The 27,699-nt window shown below is 56.4% G+C and overlaps 8 protein-coding genes across 8 annotated transcripts; 5 read left to right on the top strand and 3 right to left on the bottom strand.

Moving 5' to 3' along the window:
- Positions 1-1,573: 1,573 nt before the first annotated feature.
- Positions 1,574-7,774, top strand: BDP55DRAFT_578125 (non-ribosomal peptide synthetase; the record flags this gene model as incomplete). The annotated part of the gene is made up of 2 exons (XM_060570796.1): positions 1,574-2,113; positions 2,144-7,774. 2 exons carry the CDS (start codon positions 1,574-1,576, stop codon positions 7,499-7,501), a joined length of 5,898 nt encoding a protein of 1,965 aa, XP_060432230.1. The 3' UTR covers positions 7,502-7,774.
- Positions 7,775-8,298: 524 nt separating this feature from the next.
- BDP55DRAFT_47628 (uncharacterized protein) lies at positions 8,299-9,742 on the top strand. Its single transcript, XM_060567628.1, has one exon. The coding sequence runs from the start codon at positions 8,475-8,477 to the stop codon at positions 9,465-9,467; it is 993 nt and encodes a 330-aa protein (XP_060432229.1). The 5' UTR covers positions 8,299-8,474; the 3' UTR covers positions 9,468-9,742.
- Positions 9,743-10,016: 274 nt separating this feature from the next.
- On the bottom strand, positions 10,017-11,633 carry BDP55DRAFT_547681 (uncharacterized protein; the record flags this gene model as incomplete). The annotated part of the gene is made up of 1 exon (XM_060568766.1): positions 10,017-11,633. The coding sequence occupies one exon, from the start codon at positions 11,631-11,633 to the stop codon at positions 10,017-10,019; it is 1,617 nt and encodes a 538-aa protein (XP_060432228.1).
- Positions 11,634-13,278: 1,645 nt separating this feature from the next.
- BDP55DRAFT_692203 (origin recognition complex subunit 5 C-terminus-domain-containing protein) lies at positions 13,279-14,946 on the top strand (the record flags this gene model as incomplete). Its single annotated transcript, XM_060577078.1, has 3 exons — positions 13,279-13,383; positions 13,446-13,850; positions 13,921-14,946. The coding sequence occupies 3 exons, from the start codon at positions 13,279-13,281 to the stop codon at positions 14,944-14,946; spliced, it is 1,536 nt and encodes a 511-aa protein (XP_060432227.1).
- A 173-nt stretch (positions 14,947-15,119) lies between these two features.
- Positions 15,120-17,281, bottom strand: BDP55DRAFT_47598 (triose-phosphate transporter). Its single transcript, XM_060567627.1, has 2 exons — positions 16,697-17,281; positions 15,120-16,634 (listed from the first exon to the last, which is right to left on the bottom strand). The coding sequence occupies exons 1-2, from the start codon at positions 17,132-17,134 to the stop codon at positions 15,366-15,368; spliced, it is 1,707 nt and encodes a 568-aa protein (XP_060432226.1). The 5' UTR covers positions 17,135-17,281; the 3' UTR covers positions 15,120-15,365.
- A 946-nt stretch (positions 17,282-18,227) lies between these two features.
- BDP55DRAFT_547787 (uncharacterized protein) lies at positions 18,228-20,105 on the top strand (the record flags this gene model as incomplete). Its single annotated transcript, XM_060568777.1, has 2 exons — positions 18,228-18,302; positions 18,363-20,105. The coding sequence occupies 2 exons, from the start codon at positions 18,228-18,230 to the stop codon at positions 20,103-20,105; spliced, it is 1,818 nt and encodes a 605-aa protein (XP_060432225.1).
- Positions 20,106-20,791: 686 nt separating this feature from the next.
- Positions 20,792-23,025, bottom strand: BDP55DRAFT_726423 (uncharacterized protein; the record flags this gene model as incomplete). Its single annotated transcript, XM_060579148.1, has 3 exons — positions 20,792-20,911; positions 20,970-21,515; positions 21,565-23,025. The coding sequence occupies 3 exons, from the start codon at positions 23,023-23,025 to the stop codon at positions 20,792-20,794; spliced, it is 2,127 nt and encodes a 708-aa protein (XP_060432224.1).
- A 1,919-nt stretch (positions 23,026-24,944) lies between these two features.
- On the top strand, positions 24,945-27,296 carry BDP55DRAFT_726422 (uncharacterized protein; the record flags this gene model as incomplete). Its single annotated transcript, XM_060579147.1, has 1 exon — positions 24,945-27,296. One exon carries the CDS (start codon positions 24,945-24,947, stop codon positions 27,294-27,296), a length of 2,352 nt encoding a protein of 783 aa, XP_060432223.1.
- Between the last annotated feature and the right edge of the window lie 403 nt (positions 27,297-27,699).

Genomic DNA, 27,699 nt, shown 5'->3' with positions numbered 1-27,699 from the left:
ATCAGATCCGCGTCCTCGAACCGGCGCTTTCTCTCGTTGCGTGTGTCAACGTCCGGCGAGACAACCCCCCTCCTTCCCCCTTGTTGCCAGTTATTGGACAGCTTTGAGTGACTTGACCATGAAAAAGATGGCGGATAATGATTGAAGAGTCTGGAAATTGGAGGGGAAAAATCTGCTGCAGAAATGAGGGCCGCCGATGTGCTCCCGGCGCTCGCCTCCGGCCCATAAGCGGGACACGCCCCCTTGGCGCTCCTAATCAGATCCGTCTTTTGGCCCCATAGTCCCCGGTCAGGTACCGGTCTTGTACCTTTGTACTTCGCACCCTCCCAGCTCCCCAAGCTCCTTGCTCCATTCCTCTTTTTCGTCAGGTTGCATCGGAGGGACCCACGACATCATTACACGCCCCTCCCACTTCATCCCCCTTGCCTCTCTTTCTTCCCTTCTTCACTCCTCCCGAGTATTGTACCTTTTTCCCTCCCGTCCAAAACCACAAGAACGTATGATGAGATGGCGCCTTAGCTCAAGGGGACCCGTCATGAAACTCTTGCCTCATTGGTGCTGCGAGGGTGTGCTCAACTCGTTCGCATGTGACGTCCCTCTCTATCACTCTCCATCGCCTAAAGTTCCATAATGCTGACTTTGTGGTACAGTCGCAATAGCTCTGCATGCAGCATACCTATACTAGGGTTCCTTTGGTGGTTCCTAGGTTGTTTAGTCAAGCCCATTCGTTCGCGCCAAAGTCGAAATGGGCGGAATACACGACCAGTAACCGTCCCAGATACTCCGTTCTCACACATACGTACGGGCACAAAGTCACACATTACACAACCCATTTCTGCTATACCCACCCGGACGGCTCCATGGATTAGGCACGTTGCGCCGTTGTGGCTCGCATCTGCCCTTTCCATCAGTGGACATCGCAAGAAACTGACTGGTGTGTCTGGTGGTTCCCGGGGCAAAAAAACATGCACGCCCTTTCCTCTTTCACAGGCTACTTTTTTTTAACCCTCCTCCGCTTGCTCTCCGCAGCGGCAGCGCGCCAATCCATGATCCAGCTCGGTCTGCGAGGAGACGTAGCTCGGCTGCAGCGCCGCCGCAAGGTACATACCGCAGTACCCAGCCATGGGGTTCGTCGATCTAATCAAGAAGTCGGGAAGGCATGTATGTTTCTCGGGTAGTGTTCATGCAAGGATACCTGCCTGACAACCTGCAGAGTCGCACACATAAGAGCCTCTCGCGGTTACTGGCGTATACAAGACTCGGAGGAGTCTTGGTGCATGTTGCGTACACTGCGTATGTGTGAGTGAAAGGGTAGCTCTCCACCCTTGGACCGGTTGATCGTCCTCGTCAGACAAAAATCCAAACATCTTTCTTCAACAAGTCTCTTACAAGACGACATTTTGCAAGAAAAGGAAGCCATCGTTGTCCAAAGGCTTGTGAAATGCTGCGAGTTCAACCTCGAATTACTTCATAACGCTCGTTAACTTACCCCTCCATACCTCCTCTTCCTTACCACCACTCACTTTCTTCGATACCCCCTCCCCTCCGGAAGTAAACAATACCAAAACACACGATGCATTTGCGGGACAGCGAAGGCGGCGGAACTGCCTACCAAGAAACAGGCCTCGCTGACGGCGCAACAAACGGCTTGACCAACGGCAACAGCACCGTGAACCCCTCTTCAACGAGGACCGTTGTCGTGACATCGCGGGCCGAGTCCACTACCGCCACCGCCGGTGTAAGCGACTTCAGAAACGAGCTCTTCCTCGCATGGCTGCTCGTCCTCCACCGCAACAATGACGACGGCCTGAGCAAAGTGAACTGGGGATTCAGAACGCGGGATGGCCAGGAACCGTCATCGGCGACACACAACAGCCTGAGTCTGAGCGAGGCGCCCTTCAAGAACAGCGACTCGATAGCAGAGGCCTTGGAGGTCATCAAGGAGCTCGGCGAGAGCGGTCTCGATAGTGAAACGCAGACCATCCCGGTGATATACTTTAACAATGGAGCGCCCAAATCTCAGGGCAACTCTGAGAAGGCGCCTTCCAAGAGATCACAAGACGTACGTAGACGACCTTTCCGTGACCTTTGTTCTCTCTTATACAAATCATCAGTTCAACAATGCTGACCCCCGGAACTCCAGTGGACGTACCAGATCGAGGCGACACTCAACGAGAACCAGTTGGTGATCAAGGCCCAGTGGGATCGCGCCGTCCTCTCCTACCGCCATGCCATCTTCCAGCTCGATTCCTTCATCGAGATCCTCACCACCATCCTCGAGAAGCCTTACCGCCAGGTCTCGGACACCATCGGTCCCACCGCAAAGGACCTCGAGCAGCTCTGGACATGGAACGCCGAGCTGCCTGAGAACATGCAAAAGTGCATGCAGGACATCATCTCCGAGGTCGCGGCCAAGGGGCCCGAAAGACCGGCCGTCGAGTCCTGGGACGGCAACTTGTCCTACGGCGACGTCGACCGCCTCTCTACCCGCCTCGCGCGCCACCTCGTCGCCCGCGGCGTCACCGTCGGCTCCACGGTGCCAATGTGCTTTGAAAAGTCCCGCTGGACCACCGTCGCCCTTCTGGCCGTCATGAAGGCCGGCGCCGCCTTCGCCCTCACGGACCCTTCCCAGCCCGAGGCCCGTCTCCGCACCATCGTCGAGCAGACCGGCGCCACCGTTATCGTCACCTCCCAGAACCAGAGCGACCTCGGCCGGCGCATCGCCCCCGAGCAGACCCTCGTCGTTGCCTCGGACGACACCCTCAACAATGATACCCTCGAGCTCGCGGACGAGCTGCCCGTCGTCCCGCCTTCCTCCCCGCTCTACATCCAGTTCACCTCCGGCAGCACGGGCAAGCCAAAGGGCGTCATGATCTCCCACGAAAACTTCACCAGCGGCGCCGTGCCCCGCGGCTGGGAGGTCGGCTACCGCGCCCACTCGCGCTGCTTCGACTTTGCCTCGTACGCCTTTGACGTCAGCATCGACTGCATGCTCTGCACGCTCGCCGCCGGCGGCTGCCTCTGCATCGCCTCCGACGAGGACCGCATGAACGACCTCAGCGGCGCCATTCGCAACTCAAAGTGCAACATGGCGCACATGACCCCCTCCGTTGCCCGCGTTCTCGACGCGGACGTCATTCCTTCCCTCGAGGTCCTCGGTCTCGGAGGTGAAGCCGTTTCTGCGGGTGATGCCTCGACGTGGAGCAAGACCACGAGCGTCATTATCGCCTACGGCCCCTCAGAATGCACCGTCGGCTGCACAATCAACGGCAACGTCAGCAGCACCTCCACCAACATCGGCAAGGGCACCGGCGGCCTCACATGGATCGTCGACCCAGACGACCACGAGCGCCTGATGCCCGTCGGCGCTGTCGGCGAGCTCCTCATCGAGGGTCCTGTCGTCGGCATGGGCTACCTCAACGACAAGGCCAAGACGGACGAGGTCTTCATCGAGGACCCGGCCTGGCTGCTCGCCGGCGGCGGTCCCGCCCGCGGCAGACACGGACGCCTGTACAAGACGGGCGACCTGGTCCGCTACGACCCGGACGGCACGGGCTCCATCGCGTTTGTCGGCCGCAAGGACCAGCAGGTCAAGCTCCGCGGTCAGCGCATCGAGCTGGCCGAGGTCGAGCACCACCTCCGGGGCAAGATGCCCTCGGGCGTCAAGATCGTCGCGGAAGTCATCAAGCCCGGCGGCAGCGAGCCGACACTCGTCGCTTTCGTCGTCGAGCAAAACCCCGTTGACGGCCCCGCGGACGCCGAGGCCGGGGATGTCACCTCCTTTTCCCCCGAGTTCAGCCAGGCCATCGCCGAGATCGACATTGCCCTCGGCGCTGAGATCCCCCGCTACATGGTCCCCTCGGCCTACATCCCTCTCCGCAAGATGCCTTCCCTGGTCTCGGGCAAGATCGACCGCAAGCGCCTGCGCGAGCTCGGAGGCTCCATGTCGCGCGAACAAGTCGCCCGCCTGCGCGTCGCGCCCACCGAGAAATCGGACCCCGAGACGGAGATGGAGAAGACGCTGCAGCAGGTCTGGATCAAGATCTTGGGCGGCGAGACCGCCATTGGTCTGCACGACAGCTTTTTCGCTCTCGGCGGTGACTCCCTTCGCGCGATGAAGCTCGTCGCCGCCGCTAGGGAGGACGGCATCGCCCTGACCGTCGCAGCCATCTTCAACTTCCCCACGCTCAAGGCCATGGCCGAGAACGCGACCAAGGTGTCCAAGGAAGACGAGGCCGCCGTCGCGCCCTTCTCCCTCCTCGAGGAGGGTTGGACCCCCGAGGAGGCCCGCGCTGAGTCCGCCAAGCTCTGTGGCATCGACGAGTCCGCCATTGAGGACATTTACCCCTGTACGCCCCTTCAGGAGGGCCTCATGGCTCTGTCGGCCAAGGTCACCTCGGCCTACGTCGCTCAGAGAGTCGTCGACCTCGCGGACGCGGCAACGGCAGACAAGCTCCGCAGGGCCTTCGACGTCGCCGCCGCAGATTGCGCCATCCTCCGCACGAGAATCGTCCAGGTGCCCGGCCGCGGCCTCGCCCAGGTCGTCGTCAAGGAAGACATTGCCTGGCACATTGGCGACGACCTCCAAGGCTATCTCGTCAAGGACCGCGAGGAAGGAATGGACCTCGGCAGACCCCTCGTCCGCTACGCCCTCGTCACGGACAACGCGTCGGGCAAGGTGCAGTTCGTGCTAACTATGCACCACGCCCTGTACGACGGCTGGTGCATGCCCCTCATCGTCGACAAGGTCAACAAGGCCTTTGACGGAGAAAGGGCTCAGCGCCCCGCCGAGTTCAAGGACTTTATCAAGTACCTCGGCAGCATGGACCGCGGCGCCGCAGAGACGTACTGGCGCGAACAGCTTCAGGGCGCTGCTGCCACCACCCAGTTCCCCGCGCTGCCGTACGAGGGCTACCAGACGCAGGCTGACTCTCTCCTGGAGGTCTACGTGCCCCTGAATGGCAGACCTGCGTCCAACACCACCGTCGCCACCGTGATCCGCGGTGCCTGGGCCTACGTGGCATCTCACTACGCCTCATCAAACGACGTCGTCTTCGGCGAGACCCTCACCGGTCGTAACGCGCCCATCAGAGGTTCCGACGAGATCGAGGGCCCCATGATCACGACCGTTCCTTTCCGCACCCAGGTGAACGCCGAGATGCTCGTTATCGACTACCTCCAAGAGATCCAGGATCAGACCATCCAGCAGATCCCTTACGAGCACACCGGTCTCCAGCACATTCGTCGCCTCAGCCCGGATGCCCTCGAGGCCTGCGAGCTGAGGACCGGTCTCGTCCTGCACCCGAGCGCCGACGACTTTGACCAGGAAGAGTTCAACAAGTACCCCGCCAACCGCCTCGTCCCCGCCGGCGACGCGGAGGCCGCGGAGGAGGCCCTCAAGTTCAACACCTACGCTCTCATGCTTGTCTGCTCGACAGACCCCAAGGGCTTCTTGGTGATGGCCTCGTTCGACTCAAAGACTGTCCAGAAGCCTCTCATGGAGAAGGCACTCGCCCAGTTCTCTCAGGTGGCCCAGAAGCTTTGCCAGCTTACCGACACGCCACTTGGCGACGTCGCGTACCTGACTGAGGAGGACAAGACCGAGGTCGCTCGCTTGAGCACCGAGAGCGCCAAAACCGTTCAGCAGGAGTACCCGGAGGCAGAGGCGGTTTACATCGTCCACCCGACCGACTCTGCGCTTCTGGCGCCCCTTGGAGTTGTTGGTGAACTGGTCGTTGTCAGCAAAGCCGACTTGTCTCTCTCCACGCTAGAGAACCCCTCGTGGGCCGAGAACAAGGAGGCTGGCAAGTTCTACAAGACGGAGCGCCTCGCCAAGTTCAACGCAGATGGCTCTGTTGAGATCACCGGCAAGACGAGCGATCTGGTCCAAAAGGCCAGCACTGCCACCAAGGCGCCTACTAAGCGCATCTCTGCCACATCCGCCAAGCAGCGTCGTCTGCGAACTCTCTGGAGCCGTGTGCTCAGGCTCCCCGAGAGTGATATTGGACTCAACGACAGCTTCTTCCGTCTTGGCGGAGATTCCATCGGTGCTATGAAGCTCGTCTCCGAGGCCCGCTTGGCTGGCCTCACGCTTACCGTCAATCAGGTCTTCACCAAGAGGACGCTGTACGACATGGCCAGTGTCCTGCAGGACTCTGAACCCACGTCAGACTCTCAAGAGGCCTTGAAGGCTCTCGTTCCCTTTGAGCTGATCGAGAACCTCGGCGATGCCCCGGCAGAAAGTCTCCGCCCCCTGTTGGCCGACCCGACATGGAAGATTGTCGACGCCTTCCCCGCAAGACCGTTGCAGGAGGTCGCCGTCAAGGGCACGATTGAGATCCCTCGCTTCTCTGCCCGTTACGAGGCCATGTACTTTGAGAGCGACGTCGACCGCCCCCGTCTCTTCCAAAGCTGTCAAGAGCTCGTCTCCCTTAACGAGGTGCTGCGATCAGTCTTTGTCAAGCACAACGGCGCTTGCCTGAGCGTCATCCTTGAAGACGTCAAGACCCCCGTCGTGGAGTACGAGATCGACAGTGACGTCGAGACTTTTGTCAAGGACCTCTGCAACCTCGACGTCCAGACCCGGATGCCGCTTGGCTCCATCTTTGTCAAGTGGTTCTTCGTCCACAGCAGCAATGGCCAGTCCGCCCTGGTGTTCCGCGTCTCGCACGCCCAGTACGACGAGATCTGCTTGCCCATCATGTTGCACCAGCTGTCGGCTCTGCACGAGGGCAAGCCCGTCCCCAAGGCTCTCCCCTTCTCCTCCTTCGTCGGCCACGTTGTCAAGTCAAACATCCCTCAGAGCGTCGACTACTGGAAGGAGCTTCTGCAAGGATCCTCCGTCAACGTTCTGAAGCCCGATACCCCCGTGACGGAGAGACAGCACTACGCCATTGACAGGACCTTTGACATTTCAACCCGCTCCAAGGACGTCACCATCGCCACCCTCCCCACCGCAGCCTGGGCCCTGACCCTCGCCCGCCTCCAGAGCACGCGTGACGTCACCTTTGGCGAAGTCGTCAGCGGCCGCAACATCGACTTCCCCAACGCCGACATGGTCGTCGGCCCCTGCTGGCAATACGTGCCCGTGCGCGTCAAGTTCGAGGACGACTGGACGGTCCTCGACCTCCTCAACCTCGTGCAGAACCAGCACATTGCCAGCTCGGCGCACGAGGGCATCGGTCTGCCCGAGATTGCCAAGCTGTGCACCGACTGGCCTGCCTCGGTGGACTGGTTCGACACGGTGGTGCACCAGGACGTCGAGCACGTCGAGAGCCTCGGCTTCGAGACGGCGAGCAGTCGCATGGAGACGATTTACCCGCAGCAGGAGCCGCTTCGCGAGTGGAAGATCCAGGCGTTCCCCCAGGGTGATAAGTTGACGATTGAGATTGTCACCTTTGAGTCGTGGAAGGGGCATGCTGCGGAGCTGCTTGATAAGATTGAGGAGACGTTCAAGATTCTGCTGGGTAACCCCAGGTCGCTTCTGTTTGAGCAGCAGTAAGAGGTGGATTTGTACATATCGTACTAAAGGACTGCACAGGGGGGAAGTTTTGAGTGTGTTTACGTTTTTTTGTCCATCTTCTGATATCATTTTTTGTTGTTGATGTTGTTGTTCGAGATTCTCTGATTGGATGAGGGGGGCTTTACTTGGTTTGGAAAATGCTATGAACGATTTCATGTTGTTACTCTTTGGAGTTTGGTTGTTTGAATACACATCATACCATAACTTGAGACCCTTCGTCGCTGCTTCTCTGGTTCGTCTGACTTCCTTGTGTGTAGCGGTTGCCTACTTAACGCAACCCCAGTGTAACCTGCATATGGCCGCTTCCAACAGCCTCACTTTCCTCGTCTCACAGGAATAGGGTGTCAGTTTCCATCTCTCATACGAATAGGGCGGAAGGTGGCTTGCTTCTCTAACCTATCACAGTCCTGTGTCTTTCTCGTCGCCCTTCAACTTAGGCCCTCCCATTAAAGCAGCGAGAGACGTGTCAAGAGGCTCTGCTAAGAGTGAGATAAGCTTGCCTTGGTCCCCATTCCCCTCCCCTCCTTGACCAACACTCATTCGCACCTCTTTTGCGACTCTACTCCAGCACACAGCTCCCATCACAGCCTGATTTTCCATCGCCGCTTCAACGCACCCCTGCAATCGACCAAGCTCACCATGGCCGACAACGTCACCTGGACTAGCGACTTCGACAGGTTCCTTGCCGAACTGGGCACCGAGCAGAACGCCAACGACATGAGCTTCATGGATCTCCTTGACCCTACTGGCTGCTGCGACTTCAGCCACGTCTACGAAGGCGCTCTTGGCGCTGCGGGCCCCCTGGATCCGTGAGACTTTTTTTTTTACCACTTGCTAACAAAAAGGGTGTCAGGAAGGGCAATAATAGTATCCGCACCGGCTCAGCGTGAGTTCTCCCGCCCCATTTTATTTGCATTCTCTCCAGTAACACAGTCTTAGTTCAGATGACACAATGCATCATTCCAGTCCAGATGGCGGTAATGAGTTGATATCATCATCGGCCAGCGCTTCATTCCAAGCTGTTTCAGGGTCCTTGGAAGTGGCTTCTACTGCTTCAGCCGACCAGACTGCGGCAGACGCGCACGAGACTTGTGCGCAGTGCGGCGAATGTTACCGTTATAAGCCTTTGCTAGCATGGCATGCTAGGTATTATCAGCATAAGGCATATCTGTGCCCACTCCAAGGCTGTGGTAAGGGGTTCATAGCGGGAGGAGAGCGCGACGCTCATCAGCGCCGACCTCATCTTGAAGGCCATGAACGCGTTGAAATGGGGCATCCGTTTGCTTGTGTAGAGTGTTCGGTCGAGTTCAAGAACAAGTCCAAACTTGAAGAACACGCCACTGAAGCACAGCACAAACCCTTTGCTTGTTCGTGCGGCAAGGACTTCTCTCGACTCGATGTTCTCAACCGACATCTTGACTCCATGGGGACCGACATGCCGAAATACCCTTGTCTGTTCTGCAAAAGCCATCGGGACGAAAACGGTTTCCGAAGAAGAGATCACCTTCTGCAGCATGTGCGCGGCTACCACAAGTTCGAAGCTGAGGGGAAATTCGAAGACATCTTGTCTTCCCGTAGGGGCAAATACCAGACACCGCCTGTTTGTCACTTTGCGGATTGCTTGCACCACCGGGATGACAACTTCAAGACCCTCAGTCGCAATGAGCAAGACCGCTCCAAGCCATTTGAGTCACAGTCGGATTATACCAAACACATGAAGAACGCCCACGACTTCACACACTACCCCTGCACCGTGAGAGGATGCAGAAAGACTGGCGCCAAGGGTTACGCGAGAGAGAAAGATCTTATCAATCACAGAAAGAAGGACCATCCTGAGGCGGGAACGTATGTTCCAGCAACACGAGACATTAGAATTACTTGCGCTGGTTGCGGTAAGAGCCTAGGACCTAACAGTGTACACTGGCACAGATGTTATCTGGGATAGGACTTTTTGGGAATTCCAGGTACATGAATTCCGAGCCATGGCATGTTTAGTCTAAGTCTTGCTTCGCTTTGCGGATGGAAGTAAGCTCTTGTATGGAAGTGGGCGTGGAGGCCACAGTAGAGACGAGAGTGTGATAGTCGGTCCCTTGATAGTAAGGCTATTCCGATCGGTTTGCATCTATGCAATGTGTCTTCCTTTGAACTCTGTTTGGTTACGTAGATCGTACTCGTCTGCTTTTCTCTTTTATCCGATGAAGTTATCAAATTGAATGGAATGCCTTCATGAACTTGGAGCTTTCGTACTGAATCCCAGTGGCAAAGGTTCTTGATAATATCGTCTTCGGGCTGCACCGGGAAGTCTAGTATCAGTGTGAACCCCTCACATAGGGCCCTTATGCTTACTCTGAACACGTATATTCAAACTGTTGGGGTTGATGTAGTGATGCGGTTCGCTTGAACCGTGAACCAAGTACGCCAGTTGGGTATTGTATTCGGATACTGCCGGAAATATCCAGTGCCTCTCCTGCTACAACAGTGGTTCCCTGCCTCTCTAGGAAACATCCATGTCCTGAACTCCGGAGTCGATCGCCTCTAAAACCCTCTCTGCATACCGCCGCCCCGCGGGACTGAGCATCATCGGATCATGATGAAAACCATCTCTCTCCCAGGGTAACGTTCGCGGCGCCGGGTCCGCCGGGTGTAAATCCCCGACACGCTGCGGCATCCCCTTATACCGCTTGCCGTGATCGTCAACCCAAGTAAGCAACTCCGTCCTTGGATCCCTCGTCGGGGCGTTGTAAAAGTCAATGGGCGACTCCCAGTCCGGATCACCCAGAATCAACCGCGCAATATCGGTACGGTCCTCGAGCAACAGGACCAGACGCGGCGTAGCGAGCTGCTCATACCATCCTTCGCCCAAGTAATTCACAATCCCCGCAATCTCACGGTCGCCAATACCCTCGATCCACCACAGATTCTGCGTCGCCTTCATGAACATGAGATAATGAGACAAAATCACAAGCGCTCGCGGCCTCTTTTCCCTACCGAGCTCGACGAAACCTTTCGGGATGAACGTAAACCACGTCACGACGCGCAGGGTCATGATGGGCCCAAACCCGTTGACGAGCTCGGCGTAGAGGGAGCCGAGGTACTTGAGCGTGTCGTAGTAGGTCGAGATGTCGTCGTAGTCGGGGTCTCCAGGCTGTATAGAGGAGACCATGAAGAGCAGGTTATTGGGGATATGCTTGGATGCCTCGTCGAGGTTGATGGGCGGGCGCATGAAGAGCTCCGCCAGCCCCGAATCCCAGAGGGTCTGCGGTGTGGCCATGTCGATCATGAGGCCTATGCCGCGCCAGACGACCATCCAGTCGATGATGTAGAGGTCCTTGGTCCCCTCTTCGCGGAACATTTGCGAGGAGAGGGCGGTGAGAAGTAAAGATGTCGCGATGAGGGCGGGAAAGGTTTCCGGTTTGCCTTCCTCGATGGCTTTGCGGTAGCCCTCGAAGGCGCGAGCGCGGTAGCGGAGGGCGCGGGAGGGGGCGATGTCTTGCTTTAGGTGCTGGAGCTGGAGGGCGGATGTGCCGAGGAGGCAGTCCATGAGGAAGGGGCTCTCGAAGGCGTGGCCTGGGATCTTGACTTTGAGGATGTCGTCGATGCGCTTCACGCGCCCGGCTTGCGTGGCGAAGGATGTGAAGGTGTTTGTGGTGTAGAACCAGAGGAGCTTCATGTCAATGGCGTCCCTGTCGCCGGCGGGGATGTAGAGCGGTTCTCTGATGACAAGGGCATTGGCGTCGTCGTCGCCGCCGGCGGCAGCTACGTGGTTGTGATGGTGGTGGTGCGGCGGCGTGCGAGACCGCGAGCGGGCCGGGGAGAAGGGCCCGGCGGAGGAGCCAGATGGCGATCCCGGGGGATGGTGATCGGAGTGGGAGTGGGACGGTCCGGGGAAGACGCAATTGGCCTTGCGGAGCACGCAGTTACGACACGTCGGACGAGCCTCATCGCACTTCACCTTGCGGGTCTTGCAGTTCTTGCATCCCGTCCTGGACTTCTTATGAGGCCGTTTTGAGTGGTATGGCTTATCCTCGATGTGATTTGAAGAGCCTCCTCCTGGGGTGGTAGCGGCGGCGTCCGCTGAGTCTGACTGTCCGGAGGATGAGAGGATGGTCATCGTGTGGTGTGTGTGTGTCTGTCCTTCACGGGGACCCCCAAGGCCAAACCCGACTCTCTCGTTTCAATGATGAACCTGGACCGAATGGCTGCCCTTCGGTCTCACGGCGTCAGGATTCAAGATGGGAGGAAGGATGACTACGGGGATGAAGTGAGATAGGGTGAGGTCTTTGGGGTGAGATGAATGATGAGTGTGGGGAGAAAGAGAGAGAAAGAGAGGCTTTCTCGGCAGTGGCAATGAGGTGGAAAGGTACGTCGTTCGGAATTGTCAAGTGTGTGAAGTTCGGGACGCTAGGAAGAAGGGGTTGAACGAGTGGTGATGCTCGGACCTCTACTTTTTTTTAGGGATGATGTCCAACGGCCGGACGGGGGAAGTAGAGATGTCGTCGGGGTTGAAACAGAGTTCCGTGGGCGGGTGACGCTGCTGACGGAATGAGACGCCTAGTTATCGGATGAAGCCTTAAAACACAGTACCCCTTCGCACTGACCAGTCGGCCCGCTAGGTTCAAGTTTGTCTCTTTTTGCCCCCAGGAGTTAAGGTGGTTGGTTCCGTTGGTCCAAATGTGCAAATGCCGGCTCAGGTTGTGTCGGGTTAAGTGTGTGTGAGGCCTCACGAACAAACGGAGTCTGATGCTGCTGCCTTCCCTCGGAGGCTGGTGGTTATTACTTTAGTTATCAAAGCCACAATAGAGAGATCATCGACCCCACAACGAGCTGACGAGCTCTTCTCTGTCTGACTCTCATCTGACGGGTGACTAGCGCTTTTTTCGTTGGGCGGCAGGAATCCTTCAAAGGTACGAATCCTTCGAAGGTGTGGCATGCCCGTTTCAATAAGATGGGCTAATAGAAGCCAGAGAAGCTTGCCTCGAGTACCTTTGGAGAGAAACGAACGCGCCGCAACAGTGCATGGTGTTCCATGCCGTTAACGTATGAGCCACGAAGCATGTGCAGCGGCAGCAAGATGGAAAAGAAGGACGGATAAGAGGCTTGCGCAAGCCTTCTTAGCACCCGGCAACACACGCAAGTTTGTTCATTCCATGGATAGAAAAGTACGGTACTGTGTATCCGTAGAAGCACTGCGCCTCCCGCAGTACCCTTCTCCCTGCTGTTAACCTTCCGTGGGTTGCCCTTTTGGGCGTTGGAGTGGGTTTGGATACGGGCATGTTTGTTTGATCTTTGGGGAACGTGGACATTTGACACTTGGCGCACAGTTGGTCGAGAGAAGGAGGAGGGGGTGGGCAGACGGGAGAGAGACGCAGAGAGAGAGGAGGTGAGACCAATAGGTTTCTGTGAGGCCGCACTGCCGCAGACGGGCACACGGGCTAAAACTGAGTGTGGTCAAGACTCAAAAAGTGGAACTGCGCCCGGCACAGGGCGCCTGGGTCCCAACGCACGCGGGCCCTTTTTGGCCCCTGCGCCCGCCGTAAGAGGGGCCCGAGATGGGCCGATGCTCCGGTCACATGACTTCGCGTCTCAGCGGCTTCCAGGTCCTTTCCTCTTGTAGTATCCGTAAGGTAGTACCTTACGCGCGCGACACGGCGGTCTTAGTTTCCGGCCCGTATCCCCGGTTTTCTCCTCCGGCAGACGCAACGTTCTTTTCAGAGTTGACAATTGCGAAAAGGCTCAAAGGCATTGCGTCAATTGACATGACATCTCTGTTCCAGCTCCCCGAGGAGCTTCTCCTATCCTCCCTGTTTGAGCGTTTCCCCTGCCGCGAACGTCAGATCCGTTCCTTAGCTACTCTTCTCCATGTAAGTCGCCAAGTCTTTGGTTGAACTATACGAAAACCAGATACTGACCTCGACTACCTCAGCCCGCTGCCGCACCCTGCCGGAACCTCATCGTCTACGGCACCGAAGCCACCGGAAAGTCAGCCATCGTCGAGTCACTCCTGCAAAAGCTCTCCAAGCCTCCCGACGAAGAACCCGAATCTGAACCCAAAACCTCTCTTAGCTTCGCCATCGTCAACTCTATACAATGTATCACGGGCCGGCATCTATTCGAGCGAACAATCGCTGCCGTGGTGGAAGCGATACATTGGGAGTCACCGCCCAAGAAGTGCGAGACGTTGGCCCAGTTGATGGTTGAGATGTGCAAGATGCTCAAGTACACGCAACGACCCGACGGCTGGCGCCTCGTGCTCGTCTTTGACGCAATTGACCAACAGAGGGACGCTCCCGCATCTCTCCTCCCAGCATTAGCGCGGCTATCCGAAGTGGTGAGTGATCACACAACCATACCCTCCCACACGCTGAAGCATGGCATACTAACTTGTTGCTGTCCATCAGATACCATGTCTAACCTGCGTCTTCATCGTCACCGCACCCTCCCCATCCAGCCTCCGCACATCCTTTGTACCACACATTCAATTCCCAAACTACACCAAACAGGAATTCATAAAAATCATCTCGGCCTCGCCCCCCTCCCCGACCCCGACCACGACGCAAGACGACACAGACTTCCTCTGGACCCGCTTCGTCGGCGCCGTCTGCGACGCCCTCACGACCTCGGCATCCCGCACCTTACCCTCGTGCCGCCACAGCTGCGACGCCCTCTGGGCGCGCTTCACGGCGCCCATACTGGCACGTACCCACGGCCCGCGCGAGTTCTCCAAGCTCCTCATCGCTTCTCGCGTGCACTTCCAGGACGAGAGTCTCCTGAACCCGAGTATCGTATCCATCAAGCTCGGCAACCCTTCTTCTACGACGGCGGCGCCGACAACAAGGCTGAACGGCCATACACCAGCCGGCACGCCTTCCAAGCACGGCACACCCTCCTCAAAACACGGCACGACAGCCCACACGGCCCTGAGCACCGCCACCGCCGACCTCACAACCCTCCTCCCGACAACCACCCGCCTGCTATTGCTGGCAGCCTACCTAGCCTCGCACAATGCGCCCCGCCACGACCTAACCCTTTTCTCAACATACCACCACGGCCGCCGAAAACGCCGCGGCGGGGGCTTCGTGGCGCCCAAGCGGGGCCGGCCGAGCAAACACAAGAAAATCTCGCGCAAGCTGCTCGGCGCGCATGCGTTCGTCCTGGAGCGAATGCTTGCCATATTTGCCGCCGTGCGGAGCGAGTGGGCTGCCGCCGACGTGGGTGGGTTTGGTACCGTCGGCGGCAGCGTGGTGGATGGAGATGTCGGTATGGCCATCTCGACGCTTGCAAGTTTGCGGTTGCTGATGAAGGTTGGGACGGCTGGAGACCCGATGGATCGGGGTGGGAAGTGGAGGATTAATGTTGGGTGGGATATTATTCGGGGCGTGGGGCGGAGTGTTGGTATTGAGGTGGAGGAATGGCTCATCGACTAACCCTGGGTATTCAGCGTCACGTATGCTTTGATGTTGAGACGGCAGATGATCTGTCTTATAACTAGGCAAAGTAACAACAAGAAAGGGGCACAAAGGTGCTGCCGAGCTTCATGAAACGCTGTGGATATTCAGCCATAACTGCATCAAGAATGACATTCAAACGCCGGAGCTTTCTTTGATTTCCGGTGTCTAGATATCTCGTTGACCTGTCGTAATACCTCGCCCAGATCCCCGGATTACATCTAAAACCAAGGCAAGCTTACAAGAACATGTGTGTGCGTGTTTTTCATCCATACATTGCCGTCAAACCAGACTGGCACCTATCATGATAGTACATTGACATTGAACTCCTTGCGAACCAATTGGCCCAAAATGAACATGTTTTTACATCTCCCATCTTGCGTCCTATCTGCCCTCCCCTACCGGTCCCCAAACCGCCAGGTATCTTCCTGTTTAGTACCCCGTGCAAGCCAGGCGGCGTTACTCGCACCGCGGGCTCTACCATTACTAGGCCCGTCAGACTTCTTGGCATCTTCGCCGTGAGGCGAGTGCCCATTGCTAAACGACTGGAAGGCTCCAGCAGAGACCATGGGGCTCTCAAAGACGGGCGCGTTCTGGCTGGCGTTCAAGGCGTCCTTTGTGTTCAGGGGCAGCAGAGGCTCCTCCTTGATCTCCATCATTTTGGCCTTGCGGTCCGCCTTGTCCCGGTCATGGGTTCGGTCGTAGAGGTAGAGACCCACAAAGGTCAGGAGGATGCCGGCTCCTTGGAGAGGGGTGGTTTGGTTCCGGAACCAGATGATTGCAATGACGATGACGAACACACGCTTGATGAGACTGGCGACGGAGTACGTCACTGGCGAGACGAGGGACAAGAGGACGAAGGCAAGGATGTTTTGTCCAAAGTGGAATGTGCCGTTGAAGATGAACTCGATAGTGAGGCGGCCGTGATCAAAGGAGCCCGCCTTTTCGTTGAGGTCGACTGCGCCGTCGTGGAGGACGTCGCCGATGATGCCCGTGCCTTCGCTCCAGAACCAGATTGGGACTGTCAAGATGAAGGCCATGCCGGAGGAGTAGCAGAGCAAGTTGAGCTTGTCGAGCTTTTGCGACCGCGCTGACTGGCCCTCGGCCTCGGCCTTGGCGGCTTCGTTGAAGAGACGCTTTGAGAAGATGTTCTGCGTCACGAAGATGATGGTGGCGAGGAGGGCATACAAGATGCCCAGGAGCTCGCCCTTGTAGCTGTTATGCTTGCCGGAGCAGGCGAGCATGACTCCGAGAGTCAGGGGAACCAACGACAGGTAGGTGTTGACGGAGTACCGGATGTTGAAGATCAAGCGGTAGGCCAGGACTGTGAAGAGGGGCGAGAGACCCTTGATGGTATGGACCAGCGAGACGGGGATCTTGGAGGTCGCGGTCGAGCTCAGCAAGTGGCCAAAGATCTGGAATGCAGCAAGGGGCATGGTCGTCGAAATGACATCGCGGGAAGGGTAGCGGATGCCATGCTTGAGAGCTGGTATCGTCGTCTTGAGACTCGGAAAGATATTGGCGAGCCAGGCGAAGAGGATGCAGTAGCTCGCCACGAAGGCGAATTGAATGAGGGTCAGCGTCGCAGGCTTGTCGAAGGCCGTGAGAATGGACTTCGAGGACGTGTTTGTAAGGGCGGACGAGGTGTACCAGAGGACGCAGAGCGCCTGCGATGCGAGCTGTCAGCGCCAGCAAAAGACACGGAAAGAAGCATTCAAATAAGACTCACAATCAACCTTGGAGAGACAGGCGCCTTGAGCGCATCAGCTATCTCGTGAGCATTCTGGCCGACGCTTCCGCCTCTTGTCCGTATGTTGTGAATGGCGTCACCCAGACTCTTCTGCCTCCCGTGGCCATACCGCGTCGGCACTTGCTGCTGTCCCGGCGCACCCCATCTGACGCCGCGACCCTGCAGACTCTCCTTTCTGGGTTGCCAGCGGTCGCCACCTACGGGCGCTCCTGGCAGCGCATAGCCGTTCGTCTTTGCCGGGCTCGGCGCCCTCGAACCGTTGGTGAGGTGGGAATCGATGTGGTCGGGGAACTTCTCCATGCCGCCGTTGCCGTTGGCAGAGAGGGAATCGCTATCGCCGTACGGTCTTGGTGAGTACTGCGACCGATTGACCGAGGAGGTTTGTGTTGTAGAACCGGAACTTGTGGAGTGAGGCATGACGCGAGCACTGGGGGAAATTTGGCGGGGACAAAAGTTCTTGGTATCAAGACAAGGTATCCCGTAATCCGTAGCTGATAATGCTGGCAAGGGTGTGGTGTGCGATTCTCGTAAATTAGTTCCTCTAGGTATCCGTAGGCCTGGTCCCTACTGGAGATATCTCATGTAACGGAGAAAACGAATGACTGATGCGGCAATCATGCGCGAAGAGGAGAAAAAAAAACTTTACACTTGCTTGAGGTTGAGCATTGTCTCTGGCTTTGTGTAAAGTCGATTTTCAGATGGCGACGCTCTGATGGTGGGAGGCCAGGCGTTCTCTCTTTCGCATGGAGAAAAAAAGTCTCGACGCCAGGGCGAGATTTACACGTACCTACATACAAAAGTCAGCTCCCTAAAGTTACCAAGGTACCTTGCTAGGGGAGCTGTTCTCATCTCAATCAATCGGAAATCCCACGGTGCTGCAGCGCGGCTTAGGAATGGCTCGTTTTCAGTGGCTGCCATCCCTGCTGAGCAAGGGGCAGAAACGCATCCCCCCACGGAGCTCGCCCACCAGTGTCACGGCATTCAACAGCCCGTGCCCGGACACTAAACCCGCTGGAAGACCGGCGCAACGGGTTCCATTGGGACCTGCTGTTTGCACGGCGTCGTGGCATTGACGGGAGACGCCTACGGGCTGCGGCGCTGCTGGATGATTAGTAACGCCGCCTCCCGACACGACTTGGCAAGCACTGGACGGCGCCGGTCCAAGCTTCTGACTTTGGAGCATCGCGAGTAGGTACGTACCGTTGTCGGCCGTGATTATGGGCCCACTTAATTCTAAAGCAGTCCAAAAGTTTGGCGCGGCTGTCACGCATCGCCAGTCGCCTCCAGAGGGCTGCTAAGCAATCGACTCCCACTTTCATCTGTCCCATCGCATTGTGATTCTCCTCAGCCCAATCCTGCGGCGCCCGCAGCACTACCATCGTTTTGCGTTCCACCAAAGCATGCGCCCTCGCATAGACCCGAAAAGATTCACCATAGCCGCAGTGGTCTGCTACGTCGTAACACAAGCTACACCAAAAGCGTTCAGCTCCACGGCGCATTTCGATTCAAGATGGCGGCCCCAAAGATGACCAAGAACCAGATGCGGAGGGCGAAGAAGAAGGAGCAGAAGAAGACCCAGACAGAAGTGCGTTATCTGCCCTGTATTGGTGCATGCGCGTGTGATACTAACGTGAAGGACAAGCAGGTCGCGTCAAACACTCCCGAGGTCAAGGACGACGAGGAGAAGCCCGACGAGACTGGGGCAGCACAAGAAAAGCCTGGCGACGATCTCGAGGTTAAGAACGGATCCGAGACCAACGCAAAGGTCGAAGCCGATGGCCCTGCCGACGATGAATTCAACTTTGACGACGAGAGGTTTGCCGCGTTCAAGGATATCTTTTCAAAGTTCGGCGTCGCAATAGACGAGGATGAAGTTTCAAAGGAGGCCAATGCGGGCAACACGGGTGAGGTACTGTGGGACGACGACGACATTCCCAGCGAGGACGAGGAGGCATCAGGACAGACGAAGCTCTCCAAGAAGAAGAGGAAACAACTCAACAAGCTCTCTATTGCGGAGCTGAAGGCTTTGGTCAAGATACCCGATGTTGTCGAGTGGCAGGACACCTCATCCACAGATCCGCGCCTTCTCGTGCAGATCAAGGCGCAAAGAAACGTGGTCCCCGTCCCTGGCCACTGGGCGCTGAAGAGGGAATATCTTTCCTCGAAGCGAGGTATCGAGAAACCGCCTTTCCGGTTACCAAAATTCATCGCCGAGACGGGCATTACGGAAATGCGTGATGCCGTCCTCGAAAAGCAGGAGCAGCAATCTCTGAAGCAGAAGCAGCGCGAGCGTGTCGCCCCCAAAATGGGCAAACTAGACATCGACTACCAGAAGCTCTACGATGCCTTCTTCCGCTTCCAGACCAAGCCGGAACTCACGCGGTTCGGCGAGGTGTACTACGAGGGCAAGGAGAGCGAGGTCGACTTCCAGCACTTCCGGCCGGGTGACCTGACCGAGGCCACAAAGGAGGCCTTGGGTATGCCGCCAGGCGCACCTCCACCATGGCTCATCAACCAGCAACGATTCGGCCCCCCTCCATCATATCCCACTCTCAAGATCCCAGGACTCAACGCCCCGCCGCCGCCAGGTGGCTCGTGGGGTTTCCATCCCGGCGGCTGGGGCAAGCCCCCCGTCGATGAATTCAACCGCCCTCTGTACGGAGGTGACGTCTTCGGTCTCACAAATCAGGCCGGCGCACAAATCGCACCACCCGTCGCCGCGCCCCTGGCCACCGGTGAGCCCGTCGAGAAGACTCTCTGGGGTGAGCTGCAACCCCGCGACGAGGAATCGGAAGAGGAAGACTCGGAAGAAGAATCCGACGACGAAGAAGAGGAAGACGAGGACGGCCCCGGCGGTGGCCTCGCCAGCCCGAGCGGCATCGAGACCTCGGGCGGCATGGTCTCGTCTGTGCCGACGGATTACCCGGGCCACGGCGTCGAGACCTCGGTGGCGGGCGAGATGGACCTCCGCAAACAGCGCCGCGGCTTCGACACGGAGGAGAGCTCGCACCCGCGCTCGGCGTACCAGGTTATTCCCGAGCGGCAGCAGCGCACCGAGGGTTTCTTTGGCAGCGACAGGGTATACGACCTCAACCAGCAAAAGGCAAACATGCCCGTGCTCGGCCAGGAGGACGACAGCCGCAAGCGCAAGAAGCCCGGCGACTTGGACGTCGCGCTCGACCCGGACGCGCTGCTCAACAACGACGGCATCAGCAAAGACGAGGTACGGCGGCGGTTCGAGGAGGGGAAGCGCGAGGAGGGGCTTGGTGCCAAGTGGGCGTACGAGGAAGACTTGTCCGAGATGATTGCGCAGGAGTCGCGTAAGAGGCAAAAGGTGGATGAGAAGCGCAATGATGAGAAGAAGAAGCAGAGCAAGTACAGGTTCTAAGAACTGGTGGCTTATTTTTTATGTTGAAAAATATATGCTCCGCTCAGTCAGGAGGGAGTTTGAAGGTGAGAGTAGTGAGGGAAAGAGAGAGAAACTGTAATGGTATTGCTTGAGACTTTGGCAGTTTGCCTTTGAGTCTTGAATGGTTTTTTATGTTGCAATAGGGGCATCGGCGCCGGATTGGGCATACAGAAATTCTAAATGTTGTTTCGCGATTTCGATGATCCCATGCATGTTGGTCTTTGATATCCGGTTTAAATCGATCTGAAAAACAACCAAGCTAGAAATCGCAAAAGATTTTCTTCCTCTTCACGCTCACATTCGACTGTAAAGAGGCGATTTACTCATCATTGCAAAGTGAGATGCAATTAATAAAATTTCATGTCTGATGCCTCTAGAATTGCCGTCTCTATCGGCTGCCCCAATCATGATGCGACGCCGTTTGCCCCATGCATATGCCATCCGCTTTGTCTTCGAAGTGGAAAATGATAAGCTTCTTCTTCTTCTTCTTCTTCTTCTTCTTCTCTCTCTTCCTTCCCCTCGCACACACATTCGCCCTCTACCCCCTGTCTTTCTCTCTCCCATCCTCTTCTCATGTACGAATTCCTCGAATTTGGCGAGTGAATATTTGCTTTTATACACGTATGCGTCTTGATTCCACGGTTGGCAGTGGCTGGGCTATCCTCTTACGTCCGCTCTGCCGCTGGTCTGTCAAAGCACTCATTGCAGACCCAATCCGGGTCCTCAACGCTCATCTTTGCGTTCTCGCTGATGCAATCCGAGTGGTAGAGCCGTTTTGAGCATTCCTGTAAACAGTATTTAGCTGGCGTCGTTGATAAGGTTAATAACAAGTGAATCACTCACCAGATTGGTACACAGGAGGAGCCTCGGTCCCAGAACAGTCAGCCCACACACCAAGCAGCCACCGGCACTCTTGCGGATATGAGGCCCCTGAGGCGATCCCTTGGGCACCAGCGTCGGGTACTCTCCGTTCTTGATGCCGAGTTTCGCCTTGCGTGTTGCAATGTGGTCGAGGGCCTCAACGACGGTTCCGTGGTCGAGACTGCTTCGCGCCAGCAGGTACGTAAAGTGCTTGCCAAACTCAGTCATGCGAGAAGGCGAAGAGAGAAGCCACTCTGACTTGAGCCTCACAAAGCTTAGCCACGCCGCAGGGAAGTATATGCTAGACGAGAGGCGCTTGGTGAGCATGAACTTGTCCCATTCCTGCATGTACTCCCTCTCGTCTGGCGGGACATCAGAAAAGTCCGCTAGGGCGTCACGATGCCACTGGATGAGCCACTTATCGCTAGCGGGTGGCTTCTTGTATTCGGCGCCTGGCTGTAATGTGGCCCTGGTGATGGGGTCATAGAGCGTCTGGCCAATATCTGGTAAAAGCACCTTCGAGCGTGTCTAGTAGAGTCAGCAAGCTTTTCGCAGGGTAATATGCGAGAGAACGAACCTGAGCGGGTTTGGCAGGCGGTTGTTTGCTGCCGCGACCTGGTGGTTGAGGACCTGGTGTGCTCTGATCTTCGGTACCAAACCGTGATGTTAAGAATGATGTATTGCCCTCTGCGAACTGATCCAGATCGAACGCCTTTGTAGGTCTTCTGAGAGCGAAAGGCTCCGGACTAAATGTGTACGTCTCATAGCGGTGTGCTACTTCGAACTCGGCGCCTTTCGCGCGAGACTGCGGCCGGAACTCATACTGGTCGTGTAGACTGATGAGGTGAACCTGCAGCTGAGGGAGAGAGCTATGTGGCATGCCGCATGTGATGCAGCGGAAGGAATCCAGGCAGACTTTTTCGCTGGGCAGATGATATGTGACGGTTCCCTCTTCGACGGCATTCGCGGCGGCGCGTTTCTTCCGCTTCTTGTCCCTGCCCTGGGCCTTGTCACTGAGGACTTTCAGGTTGTAGTTCTTGGTGGCGCCGCGCACTCTCAGAGACCGGTTGGGGGTGAGTTCTTCTTCGAGATCCTCGTCCACGTGGACATCCCCATTAAGAGCGCCGTTTCTGGGAGCCTTGACTGGAGTTCCCGGTGGACTCTCGTATAATGGCTCCTGACCGTAATCCGTGAGAAGTGAGTCCTGCGCCGCTAGCATGCCGGATACTGTGATGGAGGGTTCTGTGCCCGCTTCCACAGCCCGAATCTGGCCTGCCTCAAAGGCGGTAGTCCACTGCGCATCGATATCAATGACATGCTCTGTCGGGCCAAGGGATTGCGGCGTCTTCTTGACTTTGAGGTTCAGTAGTGCCTTCCTGCGTGTGAATAAATCTGACGATGCGGCAGCGAGGACCCAGTGTATAGCTTCGGTAGGGTTTGCATCGTCGCCTGAAGAGTTGATATTGATGGGAGGCCAAAAGGTTGGACCGGCAGCTTCGAGCTCGACACAGAGACGGTAAGAGTCAGCCAAGTCAAAGGAGCCATTATCGTCGCGATTGATGCGCATGCTGTCTTCTGGGATATAGAATGGGCGTTGCAGGCAGATGCGCGCCATCCGATTTGGGCCGCCAGGATCCTTGAATGACCTGATATCGCAAAGCTGGCTGTTACAGTACAACAGCACTTCACCAGCTTTGGTGACATGAGACAATGAAACCTTGCATCGCGCTTTGAGATTTACAACATCGTCGGAAGGGGCGACGGATATTCTTTTTGAGGCCCTGTGGAAGATCCTGTTGACCTGGATGCGCAGGTTGCGCTGCAGGTCGCCAACGTCTCGTGCCTGAAATATTTGGTCGGCGAGCTGATGATCGGCATCCATGCGATGGCGCTTGTTAGGGCGGACTTCATGATGAGCGTTGGAAACATCTCCGGAAGCAGCGGCCTTGGAAGCCGAAGACTGGGTGTTTCCCATGCCTTGCAAGATGTTCCTCTGGAGAAAAGGGGTACTGCGCTGGCGCCGCGAGTGAAGCGTCATAGCTGGTGAAGGGGGACCATGAGAGGTTTATAGAGATAGTCCCGCTTGGTGCTTCCCAGAAAGGCTAAATGAAGACTGTAAGCCTTCAAATCTACCCTGGGTGTGATTGCCCCTTACTTCGCAAAGCCCGCTTCAACGTGGTGAGCCAGAGTGGAAGAAGAATGTCTGGTCTCGATGCTCATTGAAGGACTGCAAGTGAGAGGCCGAGTCTCACGAGAAAGGGGCAGTGAGGCACAACCTCACTGTTGTCTCCTTTCTGGCGTCTTGAAGCAGAAGATCTCCAGAGTGGCGGGCTGCACAATTCGGATAAGGCGCAAGTCTGGTTTTTTTTGTCCCAGACCTGAGCCAAAGAGGTGTCGTGGTGACTCGTGAGCAATGCGACAGGAGGGCCGAGACAGTGAGTGGGACCTAACGAACGAGACGCGACCGCGACTCGGGTCTTGGTCAGGAAAAAGGAAAAGAAAAAGTAGCCCGGTCGGCAGGCTGCTTTGACAAAAGAGAGAAGCGAGCCTAAAATATGACGGACTGTAGACTAGAAAACCATGTTCTAGCTTTGGCTGAAGAAAGGCGGCGCGTTCCTGACGGTCAAAAGTGGTGGCGCTGGGCGATGACAATAACAGGAACAGGCTGTGGTGATAGAGCGGGAGTGGAAGCGCGTCGTCGTTGATGGCCCAAAAAACGTGGATCATCCACCCCCGGTGCAATTGAATTTTGGAGGCGGACCGGGGGCCTTCTGCAAACCGTCTGTCACTGGCCAGGCTCCCTAACAGTGAAACTAACTGGGTGCTATGAGTGCGGTGTCTTCCACTGTGCTTTGTGCGGCGTGCCTGCTCTGGCTGGCTTTTGGGGCCTTTGGCTGCGGATACCTACCTTACGGGGTACGTTACTCGAGGAAGCCAGTAAGACATGTTCGTGATTGGCCATGCCCTGCTGCTAGTGGGTCCATTCTCTTCGGGCGAAGCGGAAAGCATCCGACTGCGCAGATGCTCGCTCCGACAACCAAATCAAGTTGGTCCTGCTTTCCGCACTATGGAACCCTGTCTCGAATCTCTTAAACAAATATTTCTGTTCCTTTAGGCCAACTTGCACTTTAACATGACATGATGTTTTCTTCCAGGGCAAGAGCTGCCATCCGCACGGCAACTCGGAGCAAAGCAACTAACAGCCAATCCTTCCTTGCCTTGCCGGCTAGGATTGACTTGCTCCTTTCCAAGCCTCCGACACTCTGCAGTGCAGCATCCTTTGTGTCGTTGCTGTTGCGCCAGGGAAACCTGATGCTGCCAGACTGCGAGCAAACTCATTCTCAAGAGTTGAGAAACCGGAGACTTCCACTTGTCTGGCAGTATTTTCCTCATAACGGCGCACAGGCCATGTGTTTGCGGGGACCCTCGACAAGCGTCTAGGTAGGCAGCCCGCGGCAGCCTTGAGGTGCTCCAAGACGCTAGTGCAAGGCTGAGAGCTGCTTCTTGTTGGTGGTTCAGTCACTGTTGCGCGCACCTGCCCCACTAACTCCAACTCCAACTCGCTCGCAAAGGTGTGAACCTTCCTCGACGAGCCTCTCCAACTATCCTAATCTGAGACTTCCCTTCCACACAAGCGTGTCGGTGTGCGCACTCGATTCTTCCTCCATCTCTAGTTGCACATCGTATGAGCAAATCGCTGCTGCAACGTGCCGTCTTGCTTCTTTACAACGGACTTCCGGCCGCTGGCGCATACCGTCGCAAACGTCATCACTCGACAGCTCAACCAAGCATGCGCTAAGTCTGGTGTGCACTCCGACGCTCTTCCGACTGGCTATATCACCAGAAAGCTCTGCGTATAGTTCGAGTACAGGTTAGTCACCGAGTCCAAGACAACCTTCATTGAGACATGCCCTAAGATGCGACTCCTTTCAATGCAGGGCACATCACTACTACGCCATGGCTTCTAAGCGGCAAGCCACAGCCTCGAGACCTCGTCGCGACTCGGCGAGCGCTACAGGTTCTCATTCTACCGTCAATAATCGAATGCGAGTCACCAAACCCGGACCCCGACCGTCTCCGAATAAGCCCACCGATGGCCTCCGATCCAAGACTCGATCCTCGACCCGCTCCCACATTCAGTCATACGTTGGCATGGAAAGTTCTGATGAAGAAGACTCCGTCGCGGACGAACCCGAAGATTTTGAGGAATCACCCCGTACCTCACGCAAGAGTCCCCGAAAAACGCCGACCAAGGCTAGAGACGGAGGAGGGGCTAGGCGGGCCGGCACCAAACGCAAGTCAACCACAACCGCGCGAGACTCTGCCCCTAAGAGAGGCCGAGGTCGACCTCGCAAAGTGGAGGCTTCCCCGCGGAAAGCCAAACACGACTCCTCAGACGAATCCGACGACATTGGGTCCGAAGACGAACTCTCAGATGCCGAAAGTGCTCCCAAGACCACTCCGGCTAAGCCGCGTGGAAGGCCTCTGAAGACAAAGGCGGATGTCGAGATGAACAACACAACTTCTGTTATCATACCAAACTGGCTCGACCCTCAAATTGCGCATTCAATCTGGGTCCAGATATTTCAGTTCGCGGCGACTTCAGGCGATGAGCAGGATACATTAGACGTCAACTGGATTCTCCACACGGCTAGAGCGTGTAGGCAATTTGCTGATCCGGCATTGACCGTTCTCTACAAGTGCCCACCGATACGGGACGAAACCAAAGCTTATGCGCTCGCGGAGCTACTCGAGAAGCCGCCATCGCAGACCGCTTTCAACTACAGAGCAAAAATCGAGGCCCTTCACATCGATGTGAGACTGGTGTCTTTACGAGGTCTTACGTCGCCACTGAAGCTGATGCAGAACTTACCACGTCTCAAGGAGGTCATGCTCGTGCATGGATATGACCAGGCCCCTTTCCGAAAGCTAAAGGAATCCATTAAGTGGACTTACCCTGACGAGCTCTTTCAAGCATTCGAGGTGTCGCCTACCGCAGATGCCAAGGCTGGGGACAAGACTGCGATAACTCGGCTCCAAAGCTGGCAGTGGAGCTCTCGGCTGATGGACAAGAACTGGGAGGCTAGCCTTGCGAGGCTTCAAGAAGTTCATCAGATGCCGAGCTTCGTCCCTTTACGGAAACTCAAGTTCGTAAACTACCAGATGCCGTCCATCAGACTGGACAAAGATCCCGAGACCAATCCCGAATTGCTGGCTGAAGATCAGAAGTCTGTGAGCCTGCTTGCGAACTCTATCCTGGCTCTTCCCAATCTCGAGGATCTGGTTTTTGAATCCTCGACCATTATTACTACGTCCCTGTTTCCCTTGCTCCCAGCAAAGCTGAAACGCCTAGAGCTAGTGAATTGCGCCGAAGTCATTGCCGACGATTTCAGCCTGTTTCTGGTCACGAAGGGACATCAATTGCAGTCGCTCGTGTTGAAACACAATCGCTCCCTGAACCTGTCCTTCCTCACAGTGCTAGGAACTGCCTGTCCGCATCTTAAGGAGCTGCGTATGAACCTGCAGTACTTCAGCTTGTTGGAGTCGAGCAATGATCGACTCCCCTCATATGACACACTTTTGCTTCCGAACGAGGTTCCTAGCTGGCCAGCATCTTTGCAGGTGGTACGTTTGGAGAATCTCCGCCACTGGAGCTCTGGCGCAGCTGATACTGCGGCTGCGGAAGCCTTTCTTCAATCATTGATTGATAGCGCTAAAGACCTGCCGGATCTTAGACACATCTCGATCAAGGCAATGCTCAGCATTTCCTGGCGATCACGAGTCGAGCTCCGCAAGTCGTGGCAGGAGAAGTTTGAGAAGATCTTCCTCCGGCAAAGCCCCGACCCAAGGCCACATTTCACCCTCCAGAAGCCGCTACCCGTCGAGCCATCTCTCCTGGTCGTTTCGAAGCGCAAGTCCAAGAAACCTGCCGCAGAACCAGCTCGGCGGAGCAAACGAGTTGTGTCCCATGCTTCGGGTACCTCTTCTCGCGCTAGTAGCACGTCGAGGGGGCTTCGTGGCCAGCTGCAGAAGCCCAAGTCATACGCGGAGCCCGACAGCGATGAATTTGACTCTGATAGCGATGTCGAAGTGGAAGAGCCATCAGAAGATTCCAATCAGGGTGAAACCGACGAAGCCGCCGAAGGAGCAGCGGCAAACACATTCGTTCAAGGCATGTGCAACGTCGTTGATATCCACATCGACAACCAAAAACCTCGGGAGCACCAGTACAGCATGGATGACTTCCTGAACGACGAACGAGACTTTGAGGTCGATGACGAATGGGATAGCGATATGGATTACGAGTAGGATTGATTGTCTATTCGCTTCCCTTTGTCTACGAGAGATACTCGCTTGACCTTTTTGTCATTTTGGCTTTCGCAGAGAAGCACCAACGACGAGGCAGTTTCTCTCGCATATTGTGTAACATTACAACTTGGCCAACTTCTATACACACGCGTTCATGGCTCGAGGCCATGGGAGATGAGACGGCGGAGTGGGCAATGGTTTGGCTTCGGATTATAGGGAAGGGCTTGCTTGAGAGGAACTCACTTGGTCGGCCAGCAAGGGTTTATGGAAACGAATATGGATTATGAACTGATGGTTTGGACTGAAAAGCCAGAATGAAGGCTGGTTCGAGGCACTACGACACCCAAGATAACCTACCAAACTGAGAGGTAGGTATATCAGACTATGGCTTGTCCTGTATCCT

The sequence above is a fragment of the Colletotrichum godetiae genome (genome assembly GCF_030913485.1).
Source record: "Colletotrichum godetiae strain CBS 193.32 chromosome Unknown BDP55scaffold_11, whole genome shotgun sequence".
Classification (NCBI taxonomy): Eukaryota; Fungi; Ascomycota; class Sordariomycetes; order Glomerellales; family Glomerellaceae; genus Colletotrichum; species Colletotrichum godetiae.
The sequence above is the reverse complement of the archived record's forward strand: the minus strand, read 5'-3'. Positions and strand labels throughout refer to the sequence as shown.

What these genes read in the sequence shown, in the direction of transcription:
- BDP55DRAFT_47628 (XM_060567628.1), top strand. Translation starts at nt 8,475, where the DNA reads ATGCATCATTCCAGTCCAGATGGCGGTAATGAGTTGATATCATCATCG.
- BDP55DRAFT_47598 (XM_060567627.1), bottom strand. Translation starts at nt 17,134, where the DNA reads ATGCCTCACTCCACAAGTTCCGGTTCTACAACACAAACCTCCTCGGTC. An exon ending in CTGTCTCTCCAAGGTTGATT is followed by an intron (nt 16,635 to 16,696) that starts GTGAGTCTTATT and finishes CTCGCATCGCAG; the next exon opens with GCGCTCTGCGTCCTCTGGTA.